Source organism: Rhinolophus sinicus, chromosome 14 (genome assembly GCF_057876585.1).
Source record: "Rhinolophus sinicus isolate RSI-liver-muscle chromosome 14, RSI-T2T, whole genome shotgun sequence".
Classification (NCBI taxonomy): domain Eukaryota; kingdom Metazoa; phylum Chordata; class Mammalia; order Chiroptera; family Rhinolophidae; genus Rhinolophus; species Rhinolophus sinicus.
In genome coordinates this window covers 35,851,327-35,879,078 of record NC_142514.1, presented here as the reverse complement: position 1 = coordinate 35,879,078, position 27,752 = coordinate 35,851,327, and the positions used below count along the sequence as shown (strand labels likewise).

The following is a 27,752-nucleotide window of genomic DNA, read 5'->3' as shown; positions in this document are numbered from 1 at the left end:
TAGAAACTATTGTATTTGTGAGTCAAAGTCCCTGCTGTTAAGGAGCTCACTGTCTAATGCAGGAGGGTAGATGAATACAAAATAAGTAGAGGAAAAGATACATTATAAAAACATTAAAATAGCACAGAGTACTGAAGATATTGGAGGAAGATCCTTTCTGACTAGGAAGGCAACAAAGAAAACTTCACAGAAGAAGCAGCTTTGGAGGATTAGTAAGACTTTGATGGTTAAAGATGGAACTAGAAGAGCATTTTGGGTGGATTGATGAATAGATGAATGGTTGGGTGGATGGGGAAGGGTAGGACATGGGCTGGGTAATGAACAAAGGGAGAAAGGGACAGCAGTAAAATGAACAAATTTAAAACATAGTCTGATCACTAAAGAGAAGACTAAAATAAAAGGTCCAAGTTTTGGAAAATCATTGGTGGGAGAAAATGCTCACTAAGCTATTCCCTTTTGCTGCTGGTTCCCTCAAACAGAAAAGAAAAAAGTTCCATATTTGCCTCTCTACCCGTAATTGTTTCCTTTTACATCTTGGTGCCTCCTCAAGTAGAAAATCTTAGATAACATTAAAGACCATTAAATGAGAGAACAGAAGAAAATGGAATTAAAAACCTTGGTACTCCCCTTCAATTTTCTAATTTAACCTTCATAACCATCCTACAAAATGACTACGGAAGACAGTATCATTACCATCTTACAGATGAAGAAAGTAAGATCACAGCAGAATGAAAGCCTCTTAAAATTCTTCCCTACCATTTGCCTGGTAAAAGCAGAACTAGAGCCCCTATCCAGTATTCTTTCCACCTATTACTCCACCCTTGAGAATGAAGGTGGGACCATGAAAAGGTTATTGAAGTAAAACCACTCTTTATAATTTGGATTTTATCTTACGTAAGTTTCTTCTCGTCACGTAAAGACAACACCACTGCACTGGGCCATAAGGGTGATCATCCCTGCCATCAATGTCATCACTATCTGAGCAATTAATATGTGCTAAACTCTGCGCTGAGCACTTTACAGACATTGTCTTACTGAATCTTTACAGCAACTTAATGAGGTTGGTGCAAGTACAAAAATACATTTTCTCATCATTACAAAGACCATATATCTACAATTTCTTAGATAGCTCCAATTTGAAGTATTCTGCTGTCATCTTCATGAACCATTAAAAAAGACTAGAAATTCTACTTTCAAATCACAGTGTGGCTATATTTGTAGTAAGCTAGCCATACTCTGTAGATGGATATTGGTTGCCAGGAGCAGAAAATGGCTACAGAATTAGGTCAGACCAACTTTTCCCATATAGGATCCATTCTACTCCTTTAATGATTTTATCTGGTATCATGACTTTAAATACTGCCTATGTATTTAACTTGTAAATTTATATCTCCAGTTTCTCCCTTTCCCTGAACTCCAGACTTGAATATCTAATTATTAGCCCATCATCTCCTCTTATATGTCTAACAGACATCACAAACTTAACGTGTCTTACCTTCCTACCCAAACCTGCTCTTTCTGCACTCTTCCTTATCTTAATAAGTGGCATATCTTTCCAGTGGTTGGAGCCAAAAACTTTGGACTTATCCTTGACTTCTCTCTTTCATATCTATAGATAATGAGCATATCTTATTGGTTCCACCTTCAAAATATATGCAGAACTAAAATGCTTCTCTAGTACTAACCTCACCACTACCACTCTCATCCAACCACCATTATCTGTTACCTGTAGCCTCCCAACTTGACTCCATGCCTTCATTTTTGCCTTTCCTGTATGTCTTTCAATAAATTTTTTGAAAAGCAATTGGCAAATCATGTCACTTCAGAAACCCAAAATAGCTCCATATCTCAAAATAAAAGCTAAAATCTTTACAGTGATTCCAGTCAACATCTCTGCATATTTTTTTTTTAGGAACTGACAAAGTGATTCTAAAATGTGTGAAAAAGCAATAGAACTGGAATAGCCAAAACAGATTTGAAAAGGAAAACAAAGTTGGAGGACTCTCCATACCAGAGTTCAAGACTTAATAAAATCAACACAGTGTGGGAATTGGCAAAAAAGATAGACCTCTATAGATCAATGAAACAGAACAAATAGCCCAGAGATACACCTGCACATGTATGGTCCATTGATTTTCAACAAAAATGCAAAGGCAATTCATTGGAGAAAGGAAAGTCTTTTCAACAAATGATGCTACAACTATTAGATATCCATGTGCAAAAAAAAGTAAAAACACAAAATAATAAACTTTCAATCTATATTTTGTATCACATTAACTTGCAAAAATTAGCTCAAAATGAGTTCTAGACCTAAACGTAAAACCTAAAATTATTAAAGTCCTAGAAGAAAACAGGAGAAAATCTTAATGATCTTGAGTTAAGCAAAGATTTCCTAGATCTGACACCAAAAGCATTACCCATAAAATAACAAATATCTACATTAGACTTCATCAAAATTAAGAACTTGTGCTATTCAAAAAACACTGTTAAGAAATTGTAAAAACAAACCATAGAATGAGAGAAAATCATATCTAATGTCTACAATATATAATGAACTCTCAAAATTCAATAATAAAACAAATAACCCAAGTTTAAAAATGGGCAAAATATCTGAACAAACACTTCATCAAAGAAGACATAGACAAGAGCAAATGAGCATGTGAAGAGATGCTCAACATTGTTAGTCATTAGAGAAATGTAAATTAAAACTACAATAGATACATACCAATTAGAATGGCTTTTTTAAAGAAAACAGGATAATACCAAGTACTGTAAAAGATGAAGAGCAACTGGAACTCATACATTAATAATGGAATCATTAATGATGGCACATCCACTTTGGAAAACAATTTGGCGCTTCCAAAGTTAAACATACACATACCATATGTATGGCCTAGCAGTCACACTCATAGGTATTCATGTAAGTGAAATGAAAGTATCAGTAAAATTTGTGTTTCCACAAATACTTATAGTGGCTTTAGTCATAGTCGCCAAAAACGGAACAACTCAATGTCCTTCAGCTGGATGGGGCGTAATCAAACTGTGGTACATCTATACAATGGAATGCCACTCAGCAATAAATAGGAACAGACTAGTGATATATTCAGCAACATTCATGAATCTCAAAATGCATTACTCTAAATGAAGCAATCCATTTAAATGATATTTACAATTACATTTATATAACATTCTGGTAGAGGCAAAACTAGGGACAGAAAACAGATTAGATAGAGGTTGCCAGGGGCTAGGGATGGGGGAGTTATTTTTGGGGGGTGGCGGTGATGGAACTGTTCTTTATCTTGATTATTGATGATGGTTATGCAAATGTATGCATTTGTCAAAATTAACAGAACTATACATTAAAAAGGATGGATTTTACTGTATGTAAATTATACCTTAATTTAAAAATGGAAAAAACCATTAAGTGGGCTACTCAAGGCCATATATAATTCAGTCACCCTCACTGATTCCTCTCCAACTGCAACTCCTCCCCTCTCTTGCTCTGGTCATTCTGCTCCAGCCTCATTGGCTGCCTTGCTATTCCTCAGTCAAACTAGGCACCAGGGGTTGGCAGTTGCTGTGATTTCTGCCTAGAATATTTCCCTCAGAGCTAAATGTCTATGTGACTTCCTCTCTCCTTTAGGCCTTTGCTCACTGAGACCTACAGTATTTACTTACTGAGTCTTACACTAGTTAAATTTATACCCCTCTCTCCCTTCTCCTGGCACCCTGTACTTTCTGCATAGCACTCATCACCATGTGACAAACTGTATATTTTCCTATATATGTATTTGTTGTCTTTCTCCCATTCTACTAAAATATAGGCTCCATATAAGCAAATTTTTAAAAAATCTATTTTGTTCCCTGCTAGTGTCCCATCATCTAGAACAGGGATGTCAAAACTGTGGCCCGCGGGCCAACTGTGGTCTGCAATCCATTGTTAATTAGCCCGCAGCAAATTCCAAAAATATATTTAGTTTACTTAAATAAACCAGGTGAAGCAATACGTACTTCACCTTGAGTGAGTGGCCCGGCTATTTGTGTATTTTACCGCATATGGCCCTTGGTAAAAAATGTTGAGAAAAGTTTGGACACCCCTGATCTAGAACAATGCCTGGCACATACAAGGTACTCAGTAACAATTCACGGAATTAATGAATGCTAGCTTTAGTCTATTTCACACTCTACTTCAACCATCTATAAACTGTTACTTGATGGGTACTCATAGAAGCCTAGAAGATTGTGTGTGTGTGCATGTGTGTGTGTGAATTAAACCAGTCTTTGATTTTTATTGTAAGAGATTGATGTCAGTGTGTATTATCCTTCCTGTTTAAAAAAAAATGTAATTGTGTAGAAACAGTCTTTTCCGGTCTTCACTGCCTAATTTCACTTCGAAAAAGACTCCATTTCTCATCCCTCAGATGTGAATACTTTGGATAGTCATATTTTAGTAAAACAAAAAGTCCAAGATCAGTTCATATTTCCAACTTACACCAGATGTCCTTGTTTTGTTACAAACCTAAAATAATGCAGGTAAAAAATTGTATTTGTTGAGCAAACCAAATTGAAGCTTAACAATGGTGTTTAAGGCTGCTATTCAACTGTAGGTACCTTTTGTGTCGTTGTTTTTGTGTCATATAAGTGTTTACTTATATGAGGCTTTGCTTTTAGCCTATATATTTACGACTGAGCTACTGATGTAGTTTTGGTTTTTTCTCCAGTAAAACTTGGGTATTTAGATCCCAAGTTTGCCAACTTACCTAATATGTCTTCCTTGTTTGGACCAGTGGTGTGGGCTATCTGAGGTCTGCTTTCATTTTGGGGAAAAGCCCTGGAGACTGGGCGCATTGAGGAGCGGACATTGTCTGTACAATGAATGGGGTAATGAGCTGCTCTTGTTTACTCTTATGGAGCATAATTGGTTGAGTTTAGACAATAATGTAGCATCTGTTGTTATACTGTACAGGAAAATGTCAAAACAGAAAGCAAGCAGACAGGTGGATTAAGGGGAGAACAGGAGGAGAAGCCAGGAAATACCACATTAAGTTCTGATTTACAGTATGTGCAAAGGGAATAATGATAACACCAAAAATGACTGTCTTCTGTTGAGCACAGTGTTACAGCATGAGTTTTGATGCTAGGCACTTATTAATTGAGTGCTAGCCATGTCTTAGCGCTTGCTAAGTGGTTTATAAACATTACTGCATTTTATACAAGAACCTTTGTGAGGAAGATGTTATTGGCCCTATTTCTTAAGTGAAGTAACCAAAGTTCATAAAGACTGTCCAGTGCTTAATGGCCAGGATTTGAACATCTGTCATATCCAAAGCCTATTTCCTAACTATATATTTCATTGCTTTCCTAAATTACGTTTAATTTAAAGATTAAAGTTTTTTAAACTGCAGTGTTAAAAGTCAGGATAGTGATTAACTTTGAGAAAGGTAATTCTCAGAAGGGGCAAAAGGACTTCTGAGATGCTTGATGGGGCATTACTTGTATAAGTGTGTTCACTTGCTGAAAATTTATCAGGTTGTACACTTAAGATTTGTGCACTTTTTCATACGTATGTTATATTTTGATAAAAATTTTAAAACAATGACAAAATACATGACTTTGAACAAAAGATAAAGCTTTATGCAATATAACATTGATTCAAATATTGTAAAAATGTTTAAATATATATTTATATAAAAATATGCATGAAAAATTAATGGAGAGTGTCTATTTGAGGTGATGAAAAAGCTTTAGAAATAGAGACAGTGGTGATGGTAACACAATATTGTGAATGTACTTAATGCCACTGAATTACACACTTAAAAATGGTTACAAAATTAATAGGTGTAAACACTCAAATGATAGAAGTGGTTATCTCATGGTGGTGAATCTAGAAATTAATTATAGTTTTTCTTATCATTTAATCTTTTTTTTGCAATGAATTTTATTACTTTTATAATCAGGAATAATATTCTTTAATCTCAAATGTATGGTTTTGAAGAACCACCAGTGTTAGAAATAGTCAAGTGATCCCATTTAATAGTTTAGAAAATGTACATGACTGTAATCCACCAGATAGTTTACCCCTACAAGCAACTCTTGATTAGCCCTTAAGGGACACATATGTAGAAAATTAATCTGAACAGTTGATGCTGGAGGGAGTTAGACCTCAGAGAAAGGAAACTCAGAATGATCAGTTCTTGGTTACTTGGTTATGAGATTCAGATCTTTTAGCACCTACTGTGTGCTTACCACCATACTAAGCACTTGCACATTCATTATTTTAGTTAACATGTTAGTTTATTTCGTCTCTTATCATATATTGAGCTTCTCTTTTGTGCTATGCACCACCCTTTGAGTAAGAAGTAAGACGTGTTCCCACACCCTAACAGAGCTTGCATACTAGTGGGAAAGCCAGACATTAAATAACTATGGTACAGTATAGGGAATGCTATAACAGATGTAGTACAACTGGGATTTAATATTGATATACACAGGATCATCTATTCATTGGGTTATTACTATATGACAATGTAACTAAAATAGTTTAATATTTGAAAATATTCAGCTGAAACTCATTGCTGACCCAGAACACCAATATTAAATAAACTTCTCATGCTATCCAAAACAAAAAGGCAAAAGTATACAGTTTAACTGCCTATTCTAACTTTTGAACTATATTTCTTATGTCTCCATTTCTGGTATCAGTTTCCCCACAAAAGAAATTGAGAGTGTAGGACTGTTTAACCAGTGCAGCCCAACCCAAACAACCATTAACTGAAGCCTATTATATATCAGATACCACACTGGGAACTTTACGTATATCATATATATAATTTCCATCTTTATAATCCCCTATAAGGTAGATGGTATTATCCAGTGCCTCCAGAAGGAAAATGGCCTCAGAGTCATTTGAGTCAAATGGCCTCAGAAGACCGGCTTTCTCTTACACTGCAGAAATTTTTAATGCTTTTTTGAAAATATTTCAGTATTAGAACCAATAAAATTTTCCTGAATGAAACAGAAGTTAATTTCTTATTTATACTGGTGTCTGAATAAACTTTGTTTTTCTGTTGGTTATTTTAAACACATTTTTTAAACAGATAATGCATTTCCTATGTGAGAAGTAAAAAAATATAAAAAGGCATATTCAGAAAATACTCAGTCACTTCTACCCTATTTCCCCCACCCTCTATAGGTTATCATTTTTATGTCTTATTTGTAGAAGTTTATTTGTTGAATTTTATGAATTTTTTCCCCAAAGAACCAGCATATATTGGTTAACTAGTTTTCTTTTTCTTTTTTCTTCTAATGCATTCCTTTATGATTTTAGCTTTATTAATTATTTTCTTCTCAACTTTCTTTTCCCTTTATTTTATCAGGGGTCTTTCCCTACTGTTTTTACCTTAATTCTTAATTTGCTTATTGTTATTCTTTCCTTTTGAATGATATAAGAATTTTGAGGCTATGAATTTCCTCTGAGCACTGCCTTACATGAATCCCATAGATTCCAACTTGAAGAATTTCAACAATCATTATTTTCTAGATATTCTGTAGTTTTTATTTATATTTCCCCTTTGACCTAAGAGTTGTTTAATAGAGTTTTTTAATGATTTTCCCCAGTTGGAAGAGTGACACCAACTTTGAAAATTGCAATTGAGGACTTAGAGAACATAAATCCCAATTTGTCTCACTCATGTTACTTGATAATAGTTGTAGATTAATTGGGGGGAAATTTTGTTTTTCTATTGGTGACAAATTGGGAATGTTGAAATGTCAAAGTAACCAGGAACAGAATATAACTGAAGCTAAGCATGCTGATACCAGCCTTACTTACCTACGGAACCTCCCAAGTACTAGAGACAAAAAGGAGTGGTGAATTTCTGCCACAGATTCCCACATTAGAAACCTTCTAACCTCCTTCCCATGGAGTATCCTGAGTGTGAAACTGTAGGTTGAGAACTAAGAAACCTGGGTTCAAGCACAACTCTAACCATGAGATCTCCCAACAGTTTACTCCACCTATTTGAGTGTGTACTCTTACCTGTAAGATGAAGGGTTTGGGCCATCTCTGAGACCAGAAATCTAGATTAGGCCAGAAATCTACAGCAGGTTAGTGGCAAGCACCATGGTCTCCTGTCTTCAGTAAACCTGATATTTTAATTTATTTCCATTCTATTTTAGTCCATCGTTTTTATTGTAGCAAAATATATATAACAAAAATTTGCCTTTTTAACCGTTTTTAAGTGTACAGATCAGTGGCACTAATTACATTCACTATGTTATGAACCATCACCATATCTATTTCCAAAATTTTTAATCACTCCATACAGAATCTTTCCATTCCATTTTGATGTTAATATATTATCCAGTATTCTATAAACTCTTAAGTCATTTCTCCGTAGGGAATGTTTTTCAAATGTAAATGTGTGTGTGTGTGTGTGTGTGTGTGTGTGTGTGTGTGTGTGTCTTGTAAATACTTATAATAGCCTTAATTCATATCCTAGAAACAAGAACTGGGTATTTGATACCTATTTCCTCAATTACAAATACCCAAGCCCTTCAGTAAAAAAAAAAAAAAAGAAAAAGAAATATTACCTATCAATTTAATAATATGTGTCATCAAGATGGGATTTATTTTAATTGCCTATTGGGCTAGTATTAAGAAAATGAAAAACATGATTCTACTGTTCAAGCCTTAGACTTGGTTAATAAAAGGGCAATAAATTTTTGATGGGTTTCTAGAAAGCAGAAGCTTCTTTTTAGTCTCTCTCCCCCACTCCTCACAGTCTCATCCATCACATACTTTAACACCTGGTTTTTGCCCTCCTTAGGCCATCCGCCTCTCCTTAGAGCAGGCCCTGCCTCCAGAGCCAAAGGAAGAAGATGCTGAGCCTGTGAGCAAACTGCGGATACGGACCCCCAGTGGCGAGTTCCTCGAGCGGCGTTTCTTGGCCAGCAATAAGCTCCAGATTGTCTTTGACTTCGTAGCTTCCAAAGGATTTCCATGGGACGAGTTCAAGTTACTGAGTACCTTTCCTAGGAGAGATGTAAGTTCTCATGCCTATCTTGGGAAGTGTGTCCGAGATATATCCTCATCAGGGCTGGGCAGAGTAGTGCAAGGAAAGACCCATGGTACAGCCTGCTACAAGACCACTCACCCAGGAGTTAGTTCTTCATTATTCTGCACAGCGTTCTCTCCTCATTATTCTGCACAGCTTTTGGAGAAGGGATGGCTTCCCAGGCCAGCAGACATATGCCCAGTAGACTATGTAAGAAATTAGGTACTAGGTCTTTCTTTCTTCCTAGCTATTTCCCCTATTCCAGCATTCATGCAGGCTTTCCTGAGATCTCATCTCTGTAAACCTCAGAGTAGATCTGAAAATTGTGTGCTTAATAGCTTAACAGTTAGATCAGGGTCAATGACAATACGTTTACTAAGAATGAGTCATGCTAAACCAAAAGTATTTGTGATTTGATAGTTTTTATTAGCCTGGGAAGTCAGGGAGGGTGAACTATATTCACTGTGTATATGTATTTCAGCAAGATATTTAAGTCTCTCATAGTATTCTGGATCAAAGTAGAGAGAGAAATCTACTGGTAAGTAGATTCATTGCTGATTAAATGGTGGTGTCCAGAAAGTGTTGACTAAGCAATTGCCCTCTCCCTAGAGGGAACCAAGAGGTTCTCTGTTTAATTCTTTATTACTCACCAGGCTTATTAGCAACTTGAATGAAGACTTTATCAGATTTATGGATTGTTAAAAATAAGATTCAAGAAAACCTTAAAATAGTAAAACAATAGACAAAAATGAACATAGACTAATAGTATAGCAATATAAAGAGATAGGTTTTCTTCATTAGGTTTAGAAACTCAATTGTTCAAGTTTGGGATGGATAGACCATGCCTTAGCCAAGGTTATGGTTGAATTAAGCTGAATATACATTAACAATGTGTTGTGGCTGCCGACAAAAAGCTAGTTGCATTTTTAGAGGTATAGTCCCATGATCCCAATAAGAGGAAACCTTGATGGTCCTATTCAACCCTGTGCTAAGACACACTATCCCTGAAAGAGTTCTTAGACTCCATGCTGAAACTCCATCCTGAAGCCTGAGGAAACAGGGACATTTCTAGAGCTGGGCTGGGAGGAAGGTGAGGGAACTAGAAACATATCATTTGAGGAACATTTCTAGAGAAGGAAAGGCCACAGGAGGTGTGATTGTTGTCTTCAGCTACTTGAAGGTCTGCCATGAAAAAGAGAAATCTGACTTGGTGAGACTCCAGAGACAGAACTGGGACTGATGAGTTTAAAGTTATAGGAGGCGAATTTGGCCCAATGTGAGAAAGGAGTATCTGTTGTAAGGTAGTGATTTTGTCATTGGAGGTAACCCAACACAACTGAATGATCCCTTTTCAGTAATAATGCATATATATATATATATATATATATGGAGAAGGATTCATTCCTAGTGTTCCTCCTTTATATGGGACGGCGTGTGGGCTGGCTTACCTTTAAGACACATAGTAAATCATAATATTCTGTGGTTCCATTATGATCTAGTAATATGAGATCCAGTAACCTGGACTTTAACACACAAAGACCAAGAATTTGGTTGAGGTTCATCTTAGTCCCTCACATTGTCAGATTTGCAGGATAGAGACAGAAACAAATGATAAGTTTAGCTCCACCACTCAGCCGCAAATCCCTGAGGTGGGATCAGGATCTTACCTATTACGTCTAAATCAAGGAGGCCAGAATGGACCCCAGGTGCTGGCCATTGGCCTCTCTCATTAGCCCCGCATACTGCTCTGAACTCTTCCTCTTTATTCATATAATATAAGATGTACAGACATGCACAAGGGAACACATGCATGCACGTGCTCTGTGGACCATACAGCCAGGTAAGAAACTACCTTAAATTCTGATACTGAAGTTGAACTCTATGTGTGAACGCTTAGAAAAAAGCCACTATCAAGAGGTTCAAGGTCAACCTGGTTCTCACACTTACGTTCTATGATGAGCATCTCACCTTGGAGAACTTAAAACACTTCAGAGTTAAATTAGTTCTTCCCATCCCTTGTTTTGTTGTTGTTGTTTTTTTAAGATTTTATTGGGGAAGGGAAACGGGACTTTATTGGGGAACAGTGTGTACTTCCAGGACTTTTTTCCAAGTCAAGTTGTTGTCCCTTTCAATCTTAGTTGTGGAGGGTGCCATTCAGCTTCAAGTTGTTGTCCTTTCAGTCTTAGTTGTGGAGGGCGCAGTTCAGCTCCCGGTCCAGTTGCCGTTTCTAGTTGCAGGGGGCACAGCCCACCATCCCTAGTGGGAGTCGAGGAATCCAACTGGCAACGTTGTGGTTGAGAGCCCGTGCTCCAACCAACTGAGCCATCCGGGAGCTCAGAGGCAGCTCAGCTCAAGGTGCTGTGTTCAATTTTAGTTGCAGGGGGCGCTGCCCACCATCCCTTGCAGGAGTCGAGGAATCGAGGGGTAGTCGAGGAATCGAACTGGCAACCTTGTGGTTGAGAGCCCATGTTCCAACCAACTGAGCCATCCGGGAGGCAGCTCAGCTCAAGGTGCGGTGTTCAATCTTAGTTGCAGGGGGCTCTGCCCACCATCCCTTGCGGGACTCAAGTAATTGAACTGGCAACCTTGTGGTTGAGAGCCCACTGGCCCATGTGGGAATCGAACCGGCAGCGTTCGGAGTTAGGAGCATGGAGCTCTAACCGCCTGAGCCACCAGGCCAGCCCCCCTTGTTTTGTTTTGTTTTTTAACTGAGGTATAATTGACATATAACTTTATATTAGTTTCAGGTGAACTACATGATGATTTGATATTTGTGTACACTGTGAAATGATCACCACAATAAGTGTAGTTAACATCCGTCGCCATATGTAGGTACTAAATTTTATTTTCTTGTGATGAGAACTTTTAAGATCCCAGCCCGGGGTTTTTTCCCTCCCTTTCTGGGCCTTATCTGTAAAATGGAAGTACTGGAAGAGATGGAATCTAAGGAGTTTCCTGGCTTTTAAAATTAAACTCTTTTCTTTCAAATTAATTTTTAAACATAACTGCTGGGGGTGGGGTAGGAGGAGCAATCTCTTAAAGGATCTGGGTTTTATGATCAGTATTAATGACGTCTTCCCACGGGGTAAAAGTGTGGACTGTGGAAAGTCGCTGTTGTAAATAAGCAGGGAGCTGTGAAGTGAAATGCAGAGGGTTTTGGGGCCTGCTGCCTGTCTCCCTGGAACGCTACTGACCAAAAACATAGCCGTTTCAGTGCAGACTGTGTTAAGTGTCACTATGGATTAGCCCTCAATGGAGGGTCAGTCACTCGGTCTTAGAGAAAATGTACTCTGAATGTAGATCTCAAGCACGCACTTTGTTTTATACTGCTCAAGGACACTGTTCGGTCCAGTTAACCGTCTCGTCTCCCAGTGTCCCTTTCACACTGACCCCCTTTCTACCTCCATCCCCCTCCCAAGGCCAATTTAGATTAAGTTTGGCCCTGTTGCCCAGAGAAAAAGTCTAACCAAAGGTTTGTTCCTATAGGAGAAATCAGGAGCTTCCCAATACCCATCACAGGTCCATTTTATGGTCCTTGGTCAACCTGAAATTATCTACCACTGAGTGATTTTTCTAAAATCCCACTCTGATCATCCCAGTTCTTGCTGGAAACTCTTTAGTAGCTCCCGACTGCCCTAGGATAAGTACAGACCCCTAGAATGTTTTTAAAAACTCTTCACAATTTGGTCCATATCTACCATTTCCACCTTAAATCCTGCCTCTCATTACTTATTTCCATCACTAGGAGATATGAGATTGCTCACTGTTCACTAAAGACACAAAAGACTCCCATGCCTCTCTGTTTTCTCATACCTCTGCTCTCTCTTCCTTGAATGTCCATACGCCCTGCTTTTCTTGGCATGTTTGAACTCATCTTTTAATGCCCAAATCAAATGCCATCCTACCTGGGATGTCCTCCCCTTCTCCCAAGCTCCTCACCTCTGTACCCACTGCAGTCTGTACACACCTCTCTCGTAGCGCTTGCCCCGTTCTGTAATTACTTACAGAGACTGTCCGTATCATGTTCATGTCTGCCTCCTCTGAAGCTCCCAGCCAGTGCCTCACCCGTTAAGCATTCAGTTACTGTTGTCAAATGTTAATGACCTCAGGTCTGATCCTAAATCTGATTCCAGAGTGAACTAGAGAGGCTGTTCCAAATAGGAACAGATGCCCTAGGCCCACCCAGATTCCAGGCCCAGACCTATACCCAGAAAGCCCACCCAGGACTCATTAGACCTCCTAGAGCCAGGGGTGGAGTGAGAGTTAATGGCCCTTCATCCTTCTCTGAATGCTCTTTCAAGTCGAATGACTAGTGTTTTTGCAAGGCTATTCTGTAACAGCCATCTGTGTCTGCAAGGATTAGGATCTAATTTGTAAAAGTCATCTTAAATTACAACTAAACTAAAGACTGTTAAAAAGCACATCTTAAGACCTCACTTCTTTAATAACAAATAACATAAGACTTAACTCTAGGAGTCTTATTGTGTCTTCAGCCTTTTCTCCACAAAGCAGAGACTGGTTTCTCACCAAAGGACCTGTTCAACGTTCTTCTGCACCCCCGCCCCCCCCAACCCAAACAATAGTTCATGGTAAGATTTCCCAGCTGTCCAACTATTTACTAACTGTCTGGTGGGTACACCACTGAACTGAACGCTGTGGGACGACCAAAATAGCAGCAGACGCAGGCCTTCCCCAGAAAAGCTGCTTGTCAGGGTGCTGGGAACACTGAATTATTTGTTTGCTTTGTTATTTTGTTCTCTATTTTGCTAATAACAGTTACCAAAGGAAGAAAGAGGATTCACTCGGGTATGTCAGAGCCATGTGAACGCTGGGCCCATTTGCCTTACCTGGACATTGCAAGGTAGTTGCTAGTGAGGCCGTTGAGTCCTAACAGCTGAGGAATGACACTGACCCCCACTGCTACTCACCCTGCCTCGGAGTCAGAGTAAGGGGCCCCTGCCAGCCCCACATTTCCCCTCTGGACCTACAGTGGTCTGGTGCCACTCAATGTAAGGTTGTCAGTGTCCCCCAACTTTCCTCTTCCCTTTTCTCTCCTCCTTTTTCCATCCTTCCCCTTCTTTCCAATCCTATTTTACCTTTTTTATCCTTTCCCCCTTTTTTCTACTCTTCCTTCCTCATTCTTATACCCCACAGTTTTCCTTCCTGCCTCCTTTATTTTCCTTTTTTTGCCTACTTATATCCACATCACTCAGAGAAGCTCCACCTACAACGGGAAAGTGAGGTCTTTTCTATTTATAAAATAATTAGCGAATACTAGGAGAGGAGGATGAAATGGCAGGTTAGCTTCAGGACGGGTGGCCTGTGTGCCTGGTCACTTATGTAATCACACAGCCCCCGTTCCTGCCCCGAGCACATTTCTTCTCCAGATTTGTAGATGTAAACCCCCCAAGCAGACAAACGTGCTTTCAGAAATGCAGTATCACACATTTTATATGTATTCAAAAACAAAGAACTGAATGTATGTATACTTTCCCCCAGCTTCCTACTTTTTTTCCCCTCCGTAACTGTAACTCATAAATTTTTTTTCTCCCTCTACTGTTTAAAGGAGCAGGAATATAAACAAGATCCTAGCAGGGTTTTTCTCAGAGTAGGCCCTCAGTAAAGGCTTGTTTAAGTGAATTGGACTGGGGAGGACTTACAAATTTCCTTCCTCTGTCACCCACCCACCTTTCTTATGCTAAGCAGTAGCTCCACTAGAAAGCTGTGCTGAAAAACTGACTAGTCCTTAACCCTCTTAGAACTTAGTCTGTATCCAGAAGCTACTGCTGGATGACGTTTGACTTCATCAGTAACACAAAACATCGTATTGCTACAAGAAAATATAAGTAATTTAATTTGCATTTCATTCATGTATTTGTTCTTTCATGTAGCACGTTTGTTGAGCAACCAGTCTGTCAGACTCCATACCAAACGCTAACGACACAAACTAAAAGAAATTGTTACTGACCTTGAAGACTTCACATTCTAGTGAAAACACACATCTAAAGCATATTGTACCCCCAGTTGGGATGGCAGGTAATTTCAGCCTGCAGTGATAAGGGAAGGCATTATAAAGGAAATAAATTTGAACTGAGCCTTGCAGAGAGATGTTGGGTGAGTGAAAACAGAATAGCATAGTTAAAAGTCTGGTCATAGTTAGACCTCTATCTGAATCCCACTCCATAGATACCTGTTGTATGACCTTGGGCAACTCAGTAGGCCGTGCTGAACTTTTATTTCTAAGTGGAGAGAGGCAGAAATGGGGGGGAAGGCTTACAGCTGAAGAAAGCTTAGAAGCAGTGAATTCTTTCTCTAGGGCAATGCTGGATATTTATGTTTAAAATATCCAAATGCTCTAACCCAGATTTAAGAATGTATCATTGGAATCCTAATAGCTCATATTAGAAAAGGATCTCGGAGATATCAAGGCCAATGCTGTCATTTTACAGCTGGGAGAATGAAAGCATGTTAAAATTATGTACTTTCCTTAAGTCACGTGGTCAATTGTAATAGGACTGACACTGAAACCCACATTGTCTTGTGGCCATTGCTTTTTAAGCTCGTTGACCCCTTTTAAAAATTTATTAGTACATGATAGAGTTCCACTTTCAAATTAGAGCCATAGGACAGTAGAACTAGAAAATCAACATTCGTTACTACTTTGTAAATGCAATAAATTGCAACTCCAAGCACCAATATTAAAAAATATTCTGTACTTCAATGGCTTTCATGTGCTAATGCCTGTAATATTGCAGTGGGATTGATTTTCAGTTTATACTAGACTGAGTTTGATTTTAAAAACAAAACACAACAGAACCAAAAGGAAAAACTTTAATGCCATTGAACCACCTATATCTTAAAAGCTATGTTTTCAAATGAAGCATCTAATCAGTGAAATACATGTTAGAATAACTGCTGCTGAGCTTGCTCCATTCCCTTCTGGTATTCATATCATCATAGCTAAATTGAGATTTTCCAGTTCCTAATCACGATTTGGAGAATAAGATCTGTGATTCTGGAATGGAATGCTATTAATATCTAGTTGGTCACAGTATCAGTTCTGCCGCTAAACCTCTGTCAAGTCTGTTCTTTTTCTCTTCTTCCCCCCATGTCACTGCCCAAGTCTTCACAGCTCAGATTAAACCTGTGGCTCCCTAATTCATCTTCCCGACTCCAATCTTGCCTACCCCACCTCCCATCTATCTTCCCCACTGTCTCTCCAGTTATTTTTCTGAAATGTAGATTTTAATATCTCATCTCTCTCCTGTGTAAAAGCCTGCAGTGGTTCTTATGGTCTATAGGAAAAAGTTCATACTCCTTTCCGAAGCATACAAAATCCTTCACAATCTCAGAGCATCTCGTTTTGCTGCTCATTTTCCCACCAACACCCCCCTCCCATTACTTCCCCAGCACATGCATCCCACCGTTAAGCCACAATAAACTCCTTGACTGAAAGAAACCAAGAGACCTTACTTCCATGCAAAATGCATTCACAGAGTTATCTCATTCCACTTGTGGGCTTTGGGAAGTAGCAAGACAGGTGGTATCAGTGCCATTCAGTGGATGGGGAATGTGAGGACCCGAGTGAAATGACTTGCTTGAGAGCATGCATTCAGGTCATGACCACTCAGAACTGCAGCCTAAGCCTCTCGATTGCTTTATTTTCAAAAGTGATGTTGTAAGGAAAAATGCTCCTGGAGTATTTTGACCACAGGACAGAGTTTATGGGTTGAAGTCATTTGGCAAACTGTTTACATAATATTTACAACAAAAGAAACTAAATAGCAAAAGGTAAAATAGAGCTGCTTCTTTAATAGTTCTGTATATAAAACTAATCAGCATAACAGCAGTCTAATTAAAGGGGAAAACAAACTCTAGCAAGGGTGGCTCATATTTCTTTAGGTTACTCATTTTGTTTAGGAAGTATGTTAGTTTCCAAATTGTAAGTTTTAATTGTTCTTAAGTAATGAGCTGAAACATCCTTTGCCTTAACAATGCTTTCCATACTGACTCAGTCTGAAGTCATAGCAAAGGGTCTCTGTCTTTGGGATAATGGAGGACATGGAACAGAGGGGAAGCAATGCTATGGAGGAACGGACACTGGACTGAGAATCAGAAGCTCATTTATTAGCTGCGCAACCCTGATAAGGCACACCCTCTCTAAATTCTAGCTTTCTTCTCTGTAAAATAGTAACACTCAGTTCTGCCCCCAGCACCATAGCTTGGCTCGAATTCAGCCACGTAAGTAAAAGTGCTTTGTAAACTGTGAGGTACTGACTACACACAAGCACTCATGATGAGCATGATGATTAGCAACAACCAGATGTTCAGGGTACGATGTGTTTTAACAATAGTGTTTTGAGAGCTTACCATACAGGGCACCATTCTAAGTGCCCTTTGTATCATTTAATCCTAAAAACCATACTAATGATGAATATCCATACTATCCTCACTGAGATGGGGGAACTTAGGCATGAGAAAGATTAAGTAACAGTAAATCTCAGAACCAGATACCAACCTAAGTGAGGGACTCTGGAGGGAGTGCTCCTAATCCCTATGCTATCGTGCATCCTCAGCCAGGTAAGGAGTAAATTAGGGAGGTAGTTTATCATCTAGAAAAATACTTTCAATGTGTAAGTGAATCTCAGTTTTATTTGGAAAGATTTCATCATCTCTGATTTCTTTACATTGTCTTTGTAACTCTGAGGTCCCAGCCAGATGTAGGCAAAATGTACACGTTAGTTGTATTTCATACTGTTTATCTAACATTTTTATTTTGCTGGGCACTGTGCTGAGTGCTAGGGAATAAGGCATGGAATACCCTGGTCTCTCATACAGGTAGTCCTCACAGTACAGCTCATGCAGTGGGTCCTAAGAGTCGTCAGACAAGAAGGGCAATAGACGTCAGAGTTGGCCAAGGTCCCTTCTGGCCACTGGGAAGGAGGTGGCAGTGAACAAACTTGGAAATGGGTAGGATTTTTGGTGGGCAATAGAGAACATAGTCCACAGCCTGGTCAACTAAGAAAAGAAACTAATGTTGGAATGTGCAAAGCATGCATAGACGGTGGAGTTTAGACCAGATGGGTTAAAACACAGGGTTTATGTGGTCAAGTTCTGAGAGAAGGCTGAAGGTATAAAACCTTGAATGCCAGTCAGGGAAGCTTGGCTGTTTTCCATATAAAGTTTGTTAAGCAAAGGAGTGACGTGGCCTGGGTGTCTTGGTTATCATCAAAGTCAGGACAATTACCCCTACATTATTACAAAATTCAAAAATTCACATTGCCTGGCACATAGTAGGTGCTCAATAACTGTCAGTCCTCTGATCTGTCTGCCCTCATTATCTAGGTGATCTCATTCAATCTTGTGGCTTTAAATGTCACATGTAACAGTTACAACTTCGAAGTTTGTATCTCTAGCCCAAGCTCGCTTTTGAACTCCAGGTGATTAAACATACAGCTAACTGCCTGTTCATCCTCTCTACTTTATAACTATCTCACTGGCATCTCAAATTAGACCTAGTCAAAGCGAACTTCTGACTCCTGCCCTCCCCCAAACCCACTCCCCAGGTAGCCTTCCCCCTCTCACTAAATGGCAGCCTCATTCTCTTTGTTCAGGCCAGAAACTTGGGAGTCATCCTTGGCTCCTCTGTCATTTCTCCAGCCAACTCATAAGCAAATTCTGTTGGTTTCACCTTCAACATATATCCAGACTCTACTTCTCACTTCCCCTACTAAACCCTAGTCCAAGCCACTCTAATCTCTTGTCCAGATTATTGTAATGGTGTCCTAACTGACCACTCTGCCTTCATCCATGCACCGCCACTTCTCTTTTTCTAAAAAACTAAGTCAAAGTGATTTTTTTTTAAAATGTAAGGCAAATCATGTAACTTCTCTTCTCAAAACCCTGTAATGACTTCCCGTCTAGTTCAGAGTTTTTGAAAGGCCCTCCCTGATGTGACTCCCTGGCATTTTTCTGACCCCATTCAGTCTTATCGTCATACTGGCATTCCTTGGTATTTTCGAAGCACCACGATACATTTTTCCCATTTCAGGGCCTTGCACTTGCACTTCTTCCTCTAGATATCTGTGTTGCTCCTGCCCTTCCTTCAGGTATCTGCTCAAATTGGAAGTGGATTTTCACTGAGGCCTTTTCTGACCAACCCATATAAAGTAAGTCTTCTCTCCCTACTCTCTGCCCACACCCTGGCAGGCTGACAACTCCTATGCCTCTCACCTGCTTTCCTTTTCTCCACTGAATTGATCATCATCTGACATAATAGATATTTAGTTATTTATTATCTGCCACACACTAGAATGAAAGCTTTTGAAGGCAAGAACTTCACGTGTTCCCTGATGTATACCTGGCACTTAGAACAGTACCTGGAACCTAATTGAAGCTCAGTAAGTATCTGTTGAATGATTGAAGCAAACAGACAACCTGAGAAGTAATAATAATGCCATCTACTACCGTTTATTGAGTTCCCACTGTGCGTCAGTCAACTCTGCTATGCACTTTACAGGTGTCATCTAATTGAATCTTTACAACAACCCTGTCACATTGGTATTATCCTTACCTTATAGTTGAAAAATTAAAGACTCAAAGAAGCAGATTTCAAACCCATGTTCAAAATCTATTATACCAGGCAAATAGTATTTCCATTTTATGGACACAGAAACTAAAATTGTAAGTTAAGTGTTTTGACCAAGAGCATATAGCCAGGAAGTGGAAATTAAATACAAAGGTGCTGATTCTTTATGTTACATCTTACTAGTAGCCTGGAAGGGTGAACTGACATGGAGAAAACTGACATAAAGCCAGAAGACTAGTCAAGGGATGTTGCAGTACTTAAAATGAGATTGATAAAAATGCAGCCAACACAGGGAAGATTAGAGAGAAGCTTGTATATAGTCTACTGACACATGGGCTGAGTATTTATTTTGATAAACGGTTCCATAGATTCTTCTGTTCCCTCTATACTTGGAGTCAGAGGTCTTTGTTCTAATGCAGGCACTTCCATCTGTTTGCTGAATTACACTCAGTGCATTAGTTCTCTTTTCTATATTTCAGTTACTTTGTCTTTTAAGTGAGGATCATGTGATGTGTCCTCACAGATCATTGTGATGATAAGATCAAAGTGATAATGAAAACACTTAATACACGACAGAGGGCCCTGCCATTTGGTTTAGTAATACTGAGTCTCTGATCCTTCTCCAGCGAGTCACTATTTTTTATCTGTCTCTAGCCTTTAAAAATAAGTTTTTAGACACGTTCCTCAATCTTAACAGGAAGGTGACCTGCCCTTTATCACTTGTATTACAGCAGACCCTTCTGTGGAAGAATGTCCACTATTTAGTACAGTCCCCCTAGTGCAGGAAAAATGTGTTCTGAGCATTGGCAGTCGTGACAGGGAGACAGCGTGATGACATAAAGAACCAGTTATCAGGTGGATCTCAGGCAAGTCCCATAACCTCTCTGAACTGATTCCTTCACCTGTTCAAGGTAGATTAAAAATAGCCATGTATGAATTAAGTGAGATTTAAGAATTAAGTGAGGTGATTTGAGGGCAAGGACGTGACCCATGTAGGTATTCAGGTCACATAATACTGTAAGACATGTAGGAGTAACACAGCTCACCAACTGGACATGCCCCTGGACAGGGCACTGTGTACTGTGTGCAGGAGGAAACCACACCATCTCGCTTTCAGTCATACTTGCCTTTGAGGAAGCGTATTCTCTCCTCCCTCCATGTTACTGTTTCTACAAAACAGAATTCTCTTAGGTGTTATTGCATGGCAATGTGATTACACACCAGAGAAATTTTCAGTGAAATGTATTGGTACAATTTTCTGCTTAGTTTCAAGATGAGTTGGGTCTGAGCCTTCTAAAAGTATGTGGATCTCTAATGTGAAAGTGTTCTTTGAAATGTCTGTGGCTGATTTGGTGACCTCTTTGGTTCTTACAGCCTTTTCCAGCTTTTAGTCAGACAGGGAAATTAAATTAACAATTATTAATGTCCCGTTCTGTGCCAGATGCTGTGCCAGACACTTCCCCTGAGGCATACATAGTAGCCCCGTTCTACAAATAAAACAGTTGGGGCTCAGAGATGTTAAGTAATGTATATATATTCATAGTAACTAACATAATGGTGATTTGAACCTCCAAAGCCTATACTTTTTTGTTTGTGCAATGTGTCAAGGGATCCCCAAGACCACCTCCAGGTTCTATGATTTTCTAGTAGGACTCACACATCTGCGCATATAGTAACACTCACTGCTATGATTTACTACAACAAAAGGATGCAAAGCAAAATCGGCATAGAGAAAAGGCACATAGGGCGAGGTCCAGGGGAAACCAGGCAAAGCTTCCAAGGGTCCTCTCCCAGGAGAGTCACACAGGATGAGCTTAATTCCCCCTGAATGATTTGAGACAACATTTGTGAAATGTTGCCAAGCAAGGAGCTTATTAGGGACTCAGCACCCAGGATTTCTGTTGGAGCCTGATCACAGAAGCAGGTAACCTTTGCCTGGCACATACGAAAATCGCAGAATCCCAGAAGGAAAGCAGATGTTCAGCATAAACTTTGTTGTTTGCACAAACAGTTTAGGCTTCATGAGCCACTCTTACCAGTTCTGGGAATAGTAGTAGGACCCTTCCGAAAACCAAGTTCCCCGACACCGGCCAAAGGCCCACCTTACTAGCAAGCCTTTCAGTTGAAAAATTAAAGACTCAAAGAAGCAGATTTCAAACCCATGTTCAAAATCTATTATACCAGACAAATATTATTTCCATTTTATGGACACAGAAACTAAAACTGTAAGTTAAGTGTTTTAACTTAACATAGTAGTCAGGCCTGCTATGTTAACTCTTTTCTGCACTGAGCACCCCTTTGCTCTTTCTATTTCTTTATTAGTAATTTGTTAAATATAATAATGTCTTAATAAACAGTGGCATCTCAGATTCGATGTCTACATAGTGTTTTAAAAAACTAAAGGCAGCATTCAAATCAGGAAATTATGCACGTAAACCCACTTTCTACATTGACTCAGAAGGACTGGCCCCACTGAGTGGCATCCCTTCCAGGATGAGGGTAGGCGGGGCCCAAGCAGCAGGTGCCCCTTGACCTGGGACAGGCCAGGTTGAAACCCCCATTTCTCTACCATCCTCTCCACCCCATGCTGCTTCAGGGCCTTGTGGCCATGTCAGTTGCCATTTCGCCCCCTTTGCTCTTGACCAAGGAAGGCATCTTTACAGAAAAATTACAGTCAGTGGAACCCTATACACAGGATGAGAACAACCTGCAGTATTGCTATCAGCTATGCTTTTTAGGGATCCTGGACTTAGCCGGTTCAAACAAATCCCATTAACCATTAAGGTCTGTCTTAGGAAGCCAGGTGACTTCCTCCTTAAGTTTCTGTATTAACCATTTTTTTTCAACCTGGCCCAAGGCATCAATTCAAGTACAGCACAATTCTGGCTAAGTTGAAGCTGACCTGAATGCCATCCAGGACTGAGGCAATGTCACTGTATCAGGGTGCACACAAGAAATAACAGTCCCAGAGGACACACGTGGTACCCCTAGAAACAAAGTTTCCAAATCGTTAGAGCACCCAAGCAAGACATAGCATTAGTCAGGCCCACTGTGTTAACTCCCACCCTTGGGTTCTCAGTCAGTCCAAATCATTTAGCTCAGCTCTCGGTTTCAGAGGGACTGCCTAAGGCTCAGTCTCACACAATTTTGCTCGTCCATGATACCAGGCCATCACCTATGTGTGGACAACATCTGTCAGTGTTCTGTGTGGGGTGTAGGAGTTGGGGCCACCCCCTGCTGTCTCATAGTCACTATGGTCATGTGTGATTGTAGACTCAGCAGGGAGTTTGACTTCAAAGCGTTCCCAGCAGCTTAGCAAGGTAGCATCAGAGTTTTCTTCCTTCAGAAAGAGGGGAACGTTGCCAGGAACAATTTTTTGTGTGTGTGTGTGTTCATGTACTTTATTTTTGTTGCATGCTTGGCCTATATAATATATAATAACATATGACACATATTAAACATATTTCATATACATATTACAAAATAAAGTAACTGTAGAAATACTCGAAGCAATAAGGATGGGTACAATTTACTGCAGAATGAGAAAGAACTAGCAAATTGAATAATAAAAAAGTCAAGAGATATTCTTGCACATTATTTGAAATGACATGTCCAAGGATGTTCGTTCCAGCCTTGTTTGTAAATGCAAAAGATTGGAAAAAACCTAAAGGTTCATCAGTAGGAAAGAAATTGAATTATATTTCATGTGTATAGTGGAATAATTTTCAGCCTTCACAAAAAATGAGGCAAATTATATTGAACAATTTCAAAGATATTATATATTGTTAATAAAAAAATGGAAGATACTGAACTGTGGGTATGGTTTGCTACCATTTGTATAAAAATCAATTATATATACAAACATGTATATAGATGTATATGTACATATATATGTGTATACACATGTATATGTGTATATACACACCTGTCTATCCATTATTCATATATATACATATATATGCATATAAGATATTCAGAATAATGGAACAGTTGATGCTTTCCAGTTCTCATTCTTGTAACATCATCAGGAAGTGTTTTAAAAAGCAAGGATCTTTAATGCCTTCCTTCCTCCCCTGCTAGATGCCAGGGTGTGGTTTGGTTTTCTTTTGTTTTTCTACTTTGTTACAAAACCAGTGTGTCCCTTTTAGCAGTCACAATTTTAAGGTGTTTTTTTTTAATCATCCCCTACTCTCACCCAGACCTTTCTTCTGGAAGGATTGTATGTGCAAGCAGGACAAAAGATTTTCATAGAAAATCGGTTTTATACAACTTAACCAGAAAGACACATCATGTTTAGGAATTGGTCAGGACAAAATCCTGAATTATAAAAAATTTTCAAAATGAGTTTACATAACCGCCCACCCCTTTCGTCTTGTTCATTTACCCAGTGAGCAGCCTAGGAAAGATCAATCCCTTTGTGAGAACAGCAGTATTTAATAATCCAGCTGTCCTTCTAAGGTGTGTGTACCAGGAGAAAGGTGAGAGAAGTAGAGTCAAGCTATTTATTAGTCCACTGTTGCAAACTGCAACTACTCTGGGAAGTCAAACACAAGTCAACAACAGTGGGACATCCCCCTAAGGAAGTGAGGAGTCTGTCTGTCTGTGGGCAGAACGGTCACACTCCTTGTGATGCGCCCTCTCCCGACTTGTAGCTTTTTGGCAGGAATCACAAGATAGGAATGTAGTCAGTCTCCGTGTCAAATATAAGCCAATCAGCAGCTCGATTTTAGATGGTCCTATTGAAAACCAAACCCTCTCCTGTGGACATTAGTGTGTGACCCAGATGGTGTAGACAACATCCGTGACGTTTGCAGTTTCGGCCCCACCGACATCTACAGTGGTCCTAGAATCCAAGGCCTGGTCATTGAGTCTGTGCTTGCTTTCAGGTCAGCACAGCACATTCTGATGCTGAAACTGCTCACAGCAAACAATGTCAGGTTTTAGTTTAGTGTCAAGTCCAGGTAATTAGGATCTGTGGGGTTAGGATTTCAAAAGAAACCAACAACTTTTCTTTAGTGGCAGCAAAGCCAAGATGCTGCAGGGCCAGACAGCCGTGCTCCAAATTCAAGTGACAAGGCTTTCCTAAGCCCTTTTGGTCTTAGCCAAATGTATAGACTCAAAAATATGCATCACACTGGAAAATCAACAGCCTCTAAAGATCAGATATCTGATTTTATAAGAGCTTATTAGCAAACTAAAAACTGCCTTTTAAAACCCCCAAGGTGAAATACCTGGCGATTTCCTCTGTTTTCCCAGAGGCTCCAATAAGCAAAAAATCATTAGTTCTGGAGACTTGTTCTGTTTGTAATACTCAAATAGTTTAAATTCTAACCCATTCACCACTGGCAAAAAGCAAGGAAATTGAGTTCCAACACATTGCAGCTTTCCCTGGTTTGGATGATTTCTCTAGCATTTATGAAATATAATGCATATAATGTTTTATATCAATGTTTACAATATATCCAGGTGCAACAGCCACAAAACACAAAATCGTTATTTTTTTAATCCTGCCCACATTTTTTCTCATTGCAAATTTACTCCAACACCTATCAATAAATTCAGCATTTACAGGGTTAACATTAAGTTTGTTGGGGAAAGATCACTGCTAGAATGCAAGGGAAGAGGGGGAGGGAATGGTACTTGGCCACTGCAGCAGAGATGATAACAACTCAGCTGAAGTAATGGCTGGAGTGTTTTTCTCCCTTTTCTTCCTTCTGTTTTATGTGAAATTGTGCTCCAGCCCTGGGAACTGATGTAACTTTTTTTTTCTCCCACTTGAAGGAGAGAACAATGCAAACTTTTAACGGCTTTGGCCCATCCAAAGCTCATCTTTGGGAATTCTGTGACCCTTTCTCTTGCCACCTGAAAGAAGAGAACAAAAACCAAAGACATTACAAGACTGCACCTTTTCCCCCTCACTTTAGTCAGTATAACCAAAAGCAGTCAGGGGAGCCAGCAAGCCAACTTTCCTGGAATTCCATAGATAACTTTTACCTCTCATAACAGACAGCAGCTCAGCAGCTGTTTCATACCATGGATGAATGGCTCCATATCCACCCAGACACCAAAAGTTCATCATTCCCGGTCCCTTCATTATTTATTCTCCCAGGCAACATTTTTATAGTATTTCAATGAATCAGATCAGGTTCTTTTGAATCCCACTTCTGACACCAACTGTGTGGGGGTGGGATCCCAAGACCACTCCAAGGTTTAGTGATTTCCTAGCAGAACTAATAGGACTCAGCATATAGTAATACTCACAGCTATGATTTATCAGAGCAAAAGGATACAAAGCAAAATCATCAAAGGGAAAAGGCACGATGTGGTGAAGTCTAGAGGAAACCAGGTACAAACTTCCAAGGGCTGTCTCCAGTAGAGTCACACAAGACACACTTAATTCCCCAGCAATTATTTGAGACCACATATGTAAAATGTTTCCAAGCAAGGAAACTTATAAGAGACTCAATAACCAAGGTTTTTATTGGAAGCAGATCATGTAGGTGCCCTCTGCCTGGCACTTACCAAAATTCCAGAATCCCAGAAGGAAAGCAGGTGTTCAGCATAAACTATCTTTTTATCCACAAACAGTATAGGCTTAGTGAGCCACTTTTATCAGTCCTGGGAATGGTGCAACCCCCCCCCACACCCCATCAAAAAACAACAACACCCAAGTTCCCAAATACCAATCGGAGGCCAACCTTATAAGCAAGCATTTCAAAGAATAGCCATTAGGCCTGCTATGTTGATTCTTCTCTGCACATATAATTTTAATTTTTAAGATATTCACATCTGAAATTTACTTCTGGGGTTTACTAGATATGTAGGTAGGACTCTGTGAACTAGGACACTTGTGCACATTTGATTTTGCCTCTCACCTTGGCTGGTAACAGAACTTAGTCCTGTAGCAAAAGGTAAAAGTAGCCTGAGAAAAAATAATAATCACCAGTTAACCTGTATTTTCAAAGGAGATTTTCAAGAGAACCTGAGGAAAGCACAGTCCCCGGAGATGGCCATCTCCTAGTTTCTAGAGTGCCAACATATTCAGTGTAAACTTGCCCCCTGCAATGGCCTGCTCAGAGCCCCTGAAGTTGTCCTTGAGGCTGCAGCCACTTCCACTCACAGATGGAGAATACTTCCTTCAACCTGGCTACTTAAAATAAAGGGAGAGCTGTTGATATTTATTTATCCTTGTTATATAAGCAAATATAAATCAACACTGTAAGGACGATTTATTTAACACTACCTCTTCTTTTCAATCATGTTTCAGAGGCATGGTAGCCTGAAATGAGAGCAGCATAGGCTGTGGAATCAAATGGACCTGGCCTTGAATTCTGGATCAGCTCTTCCTTGAGTGATCTTAGAGAGATTACTTAATCTCTTGGTAAAATGGGAGAAACAATACCAACTTCAAAGGGTTGTTAGCATTAAACGAAAGAAAATGTAAAATGTTTGATACATACAGGATTTAACACAGTAAGAACTTAATAATGGTGACTGTTATGACGGTAATGGTGATTATTTCTCTCCTCATTATTACTTCTTCCTTCCTATCCTGATTTTCTTTGATGTTTTGGTTTCAAGAGGACAAGGAATCTTTGTCTAATATTTAACTGTTTGGAAACTACCAGCTTTTGAGTAAGGATATCAAACAGTGTGCCTTACTTGCCTAATAATGAAAGGTTGAGAGTGGTGTTCAACTAGAAATATTTAGAGTTTAATATCTGCCTTCTGTTTTACCAGCAGATTTCCTTTATAGTTAGAAACATTACTGAATTCGTTTATGGTGTTTTTCCTAGAGTGAGAGACCAGGCTATTTCCTCTTGGAGATTTTTACCTCGTTTATGTCCGGGTCCTCCAGGGCCAGCTCTGCATAAGTTCATTTAGGGAAGTAGCTATGCTGTATCTTAGTTGCCTTTGTACCACCTCCCCCCCACACACACACACACACAGTTTCTGGCACAGTACCTGAACAGGACTACCACAGAGTAGGAGCTCACTGAATTGTGAGTGGATGGAGGATAAATGAATGGACAGCACACACTATGGAGGGGATGATGATGATGATGACACTGTCTCGGTCTTCAGGCCAAGTCTGGTAGGGGAGATAG

At 39.5% G+C, this 27,752-nt stretch overlaps 1 protein-coding gene across 2 annotated transcripts in view; it reads left to right on the top strand.

The window, feature by feature from the left end:
- FAF1 (Fas associated factor 1) overlaps positions 1-27,752 on the top strand; it is a 394,833-nt gene that overhangs the window by 347,952 nt on the left and 19,129 nt on the right. For both annotated transcript variants that reach the window (XM_074334706.2, XM_074334705.2), the window contains one exon: positions 8,829-9,044. In XM_074334706.2, coding sequence (XP_074190807.1) covers positions 8,829-9,044 — 216 coding nt within the window. The remainder of the gene's footprint in view (positions 1-8,828; positions 9,045-27,752) is intronic.